General features: G+C 36.4%; 1 protein-coding gene across 1 annotated transcript in view; it reads right to left on the bottom strand.

The window, feature by feature from the left end:
• Window positions 1-6,000, bottom strand: part of LOC107563831 (potassium voltage-gated channel subfamily H member 7-like) — a 125,868-nt gene that overhangs the window by 9,326 nt on the left and 110,542 nt on the right. Inside the window, exon 12 of the mRNA XM_016248796.1 lies at window positions 3,279-3,491. Within this exon, the coding sequence (XP_016104282.1) occupies window positions 3,279-3,491 (213 nt within the window). The remainder of the gene's footprint in view (window positions 1-3,278; window positions 3,492-6,000) is intronic.

Raw genomic sequence — 6,000 nt, 5'->3', positions numbered from 1 at the left:
TGGTCCAAGAACTGAGCCCTGAGGTACCCCAGTAGCTAGATGTTGCGACTTGGACACCTCACCTCTCCAAGATACCTTGAAAGACCTATCTGAGAGGTAAGACTCAAACCACTGGTGTGCGGTTCCTGAGATGCCATTTTCCAATAGGGTTGACAGGAGAATCTGGTGGTTCACCGTATCAAAAGCAGCAGACAGATCCAGCAAAATAAGTATAAAAGATTTTTACAACTGAAAGCAAGGCAGTCTCGGTCGAATGTCCACTTCTGAAGCCAGATTGGTTGCTGTCCAGGAGGTTGTTCTGTGTGAGAAAGGCTGAGACTTGGTTGAACACAACTCGTTCAAGTGTTTTTGCAATGAAAGGTAGAAGGGAAACCGGTCTGTAGTTCTCTAAAAGAGTTGGGTTAAGAGTGGGTTTCTTAAGATTAAGAAGTGGGGTTATACGAGCCTGTTTAAATGTTGAGAGAAAAACACCAGTGTGAAGGGATGTGTTCATGAATGCAGGTACAACGGCAGGAGAAATGGCTTGAAGGAGATGAGATGGAATAGGATCAAGCGGACAAGTAGTAGGATGATTGGAAAGGATGAGTTTAGAGACTTCTTTTTAAAGAAAAAAAAAACATGCAATGTTTTTTTTGTTTTTTTTAGAGATTTTCAGTTAGCGTTTATTTTCTCTGTTGTAGGGGATCCTCAGAACACACATGTGGCCCATAAGAAAAGCAGAATGATGCTGCACAGGAAGAAACAGAGAAAGAGTTTGCGTCTCAGGTGCTTGTGAAGGGCCGCTGTCTCTGTGTTGGCACTTGTAGTATTGCTGTGACTTTCCTATTGCTGAGGCTCAGGACTAATAAATCTCTCACACACACCTGCTCCTACCAGAGACAGAAGCACACGCTGATCACAACGGCTGCGGCCAATTTCTGTCTGATCAGAGGCCGTGTAGTGAAATTAGAATTCTTCCGGTACAGATTCACCTTCATGGATGGTCGGACACTGAGAAGACGCCTGACGTGACCGGCACACGCCGATGAGCGAGGTTTTCTTTGAAAGCACCATGTAAAGTGCAGATTGAAATGGGAGGTTGGGGCATTTTCAGAGCCTTTTAATTCATATTTTATATTTTAGGTTTTCATTTTAATTTTTTGTTATTTTTATAAAACAAATTTTTGGCATTTGTTTTTATATATGAATAAATATGTATTCATTTTAGAATAATAAATAACAATAATAATGATAATTTAGAGATTTATTATAATTATTAATATTATAGATATTAATAATTGTTATTTAATTTTACTTCGTTATTTTTGTGTTAATTAAAATTAAAAACAAACTTCATTTAGATAAACTAAATGAAAATGAGAAATGTTGCCTTGGCAACTAGCTGAAAAAAAACAAACCATTCTGTTACTTGAAATAAAATTAATTATTAAAATCACTTAAAATTATTTTATGGTTTTAGTTTTAGTTAACTTTGGTCTACACATTAACACAGTAACTGACATAGAAGAAAGTGTTTTAACAAAAAAATGACACACATCAGCTTTAAATCATCAGGGAAACTTGCCTGACCTCTATTATGTCCACTCAAATTAGATGAAGTATTGCACATAATCATGTATTATGTGTATTACATGAATAGAGTTGAAAGGAACATGCCTACAGCAAGAGCTCAGTTTGCTTTATCCACGACTGTCAATTTTACCAACATGTAACATATACTAATAAATTATACACAACTATTAACTGGCTTTTATATTTTCAGGAACAGCTTTAAATTGGAGATTTTCAGTAAGGACAAAATTAGTCTTTTCCTCACACAAAGCTATCATATGACTTTATGAAAACATTCCAAATATTTCAGCCTCATTCTCATTCATAATACAGATCCTGGGGCCAAAACAGTATCAAGGTAAATTATTGCAGAATTGACATTTATGGATGAGCTATTCCTCTACTATTTCAAGCTTTTAAGGATCCTCAAATATGATGGACCCTGTGCAAAGTGAAACTTCCCAAAAAACATGTAACTCTCCTTATAATTTATGCATAAAACAACTATTTTTCTCACAGTATAAAAAGGTAAGCGGAATAATTAAATACAGATGTACTCATAAGTTTACATAAAGCTTGCAAAATTGCAGAATTAAAAATAAAAAATTAAGAAGGATCATAAAAATGGCATGTTTTTCAGTCTGCTTCTCACACAAAGCTATCTATCATATGACTATGAAAAGATCCAAAATATAGCGTACAATGATGGATCACTTTTTTAACAATTTTTTTGTGCTTTTTGTCCTTTTTGGTGCTTAACAGTCTCAATCCTCATTCATACTGAAAACAGCGACGCGGGTTTGGATGTACAATTGCTTTAATATTACAATGGCATGATAATCACGTTGAGTTGAGTGGGTTTGTGCACGTGGAGGTCATTTTGCAGTGGTTGGTGGGCATTAGTTTGCGTGGCTGTAGCGCAGGAGGGAACACTGTGTGCTCGGTGAGGAGAGTTAGGGAAGAGCTGCTGCCCAACGGATTTTCCTAAAGCCTGTAAAACGGCCAGCACTGTGCCTTAAGCTCCTGAAAGACCCTGTTTTACCGTGGCATCTACTTCTCTCTCTCCCTCTCGCTCATCATGCTGCTTTAGCCTGGATTTAGGAACAGACTGATTCGATCAATACTTTTTCTTTTTTGGCGTCCGAGCTCTGCTTTCCTTTTATACCCTGTCGAGCAGTGTTTTAAGAACTAACAATGTCTAAAAAGGTTTTAAGGACGAATGTACAATGGTTTGTTTGTTTTGAAGTCATCCATCAAACCGAAAGCCTGCTGCTTCTTCACTGAAAGCACAGAATATACAGAGCATTTTAAAACGTGTGAAGGCCGATGTTCTTTTTTTTACATAATACTATTGTTTTTGGCAGAGATGGTTCTTGAAGAATTCCGAAAATTAAGTTTAGCCGGGGCATCAGAACCTTTATTAAGCAAAATGGGCTTTTTGGGAACAGACAGGAGAGCGATGTCTCACAAACAAACCGCATAATGAGCACAATGTTCCTCTAGACTGGACATCACTCGCTGTTTTTGACTGACTTTGACATCTGTCTCCAATTCCCAGCCATGTGCATCTGGCCAAATGAGACTCATTTTAGATGAATTAGGATGCAATTTATGGAGTGATTTTACACTGTGTATATGTCCCTTCAGATTTGCTGTAGAAACCCAGCGTTATGCCACAGAAACTGACAACAAGGAGAGTGCTGAGATGAACTAACATGAATCCTCACCATCATATGTCTTCTCCGTGTCTTCAGCAGGAGGACTGCAGCCCAGTGTAGAGGTGCAGCTCTGTACTGATGGAAACTCTATTATGCCTGCTCCCAGAAGCCTTTGCTGTTCCTCTCTGGAGGTGTGACGGTCCTCTGAGCTTCTCTTAGAGCTGAGACGAGATTCTCGCCGCTCCTTCCTGCACTCGCGGTCTGTTTCCTTCAGGCTTCCTCCTACGGGACGATCGGTCAGAGGTACAAAATGTACTCGAGATAAATTCTGGGACAGACTCCATGGAAAACAACAACAACACTGTCCGAACATGTTTTTAATCCGAAAGAGCTCCAGAGCACACTGAAAAAAATCTAATTTGTTACAGCCAAACTTATTAGTTTTTCTCAAATTATATAATTTTTTTATTTCTCTCAAATTACACTGTTAGGTTCAAACTAGTGCTGTCAAACCATTAATCGCATCCAAAATAAAAGATTTTGTTTACATAATATATGTGTGTACTGGGTATATTTATTATGTAATCATGCATATATTAAAGAAACATATCTTATATTTGTATAGTAAATATATTTATGTATAATATAAATTATATAAATATATATATATATATAATATATACTGTATGAGTGTATATAATAAATATACACAGTACACACATATATTATGTAAACAAAATCTTTTATTTTGGACGCGATTAATCGTTTGACAGCACTAGTTCAAACCATAAATTATTTTGATTTAATATTAACCAAAAATATTTATTTTCCAAACACATTGAAAAACATTCATAAGTTTTGCTTGTTTGTTTGTTTTTGGACATAAGCTAAAATGTTACTTAATGTAGGTCATTTATTTTATTTTGTTTCATTTTATTTTATTATTATTTTTAATTTTACAACTTAATTTCACAATAAACAAATGTTAAATTGGCTATAATATGGAGGTAGAATTTTCACTTAAAGGGGTCCTATTATGCTCTTTTACAAAGTCTTGATTTTGTTTTGGGGGTGTGCTAGAACATGCTCTCATGCTTGGTGGTTCGAAAAACGCATTATTTTTTACGTAATTTACATTATTACCTTTCTCCTCATCCTGGCACAAACAGCTCGATTAGTTTTGGGTTTGATGAAGGCCCGCCTTCCGAAAAACAATTGCAGAAAGAGAAAAGCTGTTCACTAACAGATCAGCAATCACATCTATTGCCTTCTACACATAAAGACTGCCTTAGTGAAAGGTACGAGAGCATGGGAAAGAATATCAACCAATCATTGCCAGCACTGTGACAAATCATCTAACTTTCAATCATTTTCATTTAAATTATAGATTTATTTTATGAATTTGCATATTTGCACTGAGAACAAAAGACAGACAAAAGCATTGGACATTTCTGAATTATTTAATATTTATTTAAAACAAATTGCAAAAAAAAAAAGTGATGCAATGGTGTTTATTACAAATACCAAATACACCATAAATAAACTAGATCTAAACATATTGTTTTGCGTCATACAACGCGCAATACCAGCAACAGTAATAATTTCCCTTGTTGAAATGTATTCACTGTGCCAAAATGGTTGAGGGTGTGGGGTAGCCCCTCCAGGGAGAAATGAGTGTTTTAATAACATCAGCTCCAGAGCTTCACAGATTAAACCTTTTCAGTGTGCTTAATTGGAAATGGGATCAAATGTCCTGGGCCAGATCTTCAGCTCACAAAACTGCTGCTAAATTAACACCAAATTGCACATTTCCAGAGCCGAATGGAGAGAGGATTACAGTTGAATTAGCACAAACTAATGAAGTGAAACAATTAAATCTTTTGAAACAAATATGTGTATTCTTCCTTCTGGTGACATTTCTTCAACAGATCAGTATGCACTTATTTCATCAGAGAGTGTATTGGACAATAGGTTTTCCTTCAAAATCAGCATGGTTCAAATTCTCTCTTGGCCTGCTAATGAGTGAACCAATACAGATCTATGATGCAATATTAATATCTAAATTATACTGTGACAGGTCAGTGTATTCCAGAGGCAATCGATAAAGCAGTCAGTGTGCTGCATTGCTAATAAGATAGATGTCACTTGATTTTTTCAATAAATGTGCCTTAAAGGGGTCCTATTATGCTCTTCTACAAAGTCTTGATTTTGTTTTGGGGGTGTGCTAGAACATGCTCTCATGCTTGGTGGTTCGAAAAACGCATTATTTTTTACGTAATTTACATTATTACCTTTCTCCTCATCCTGGCACAAACAGCTCGATTAGTTTTGGGTTTGATGAAGGCCCGCCTTCCGAAAAACAAAATGTGATGTGATTGGTTAGCTGTCCCAGTGCGTTGTGATTGGTGGACAGCATCGACAGTGTTTCAGTACTGCCACGCCCCTTGCCAAAGCAGCAAGTTCCGTCTGCTCCGGTTTAGTTAAGGATGGCGTCAATATTGCCAAATCAATTTGAGCCGGATTCAGACCCCGAGAATATTGAACAAGAGGATCGCGCAGAACCTTTGCACGCACGGATATTGCAAGACATATTAGAGTGGTAACGTTATTGTTTTTTTGCTAAATCACGCTTAAAAATAACTGCATTTACTATGTACAGATAAGTGCAACGGTAATATGTATTATGTTTATTGTTCTTTAATTCTACCATTATAACATGAATTGCAGTGAAACTGTTATAAAGTTGAATTATACCATAGTCTCATAATTGGAATGTAAATTCTGCAGATTA

The sequence above is a fragment of the Sinocyclocheilus grahami genome, unplaced genomic scaffold, assembly GCF_001515645.1.
Source record: "Sinocyclocheilus grahami isolate Dianchi unplaced genomic scaffold, SAMN03320097.WGS_v1.1 scaffold891.1, whole genome shotgun sequence".
In the NCBI taxonomy this organism is placed as follows: domain Eukaryota; kingdom Metazoa; phylum Chordata; class Actinopteri; order Cypriniformes; family Cyprinidae; genus Sinocyclocheilus; species Sinocyclocheilus grahami.
This window is presented reverse-complemented; position numbering and strand designations above follow the sequence as displayed.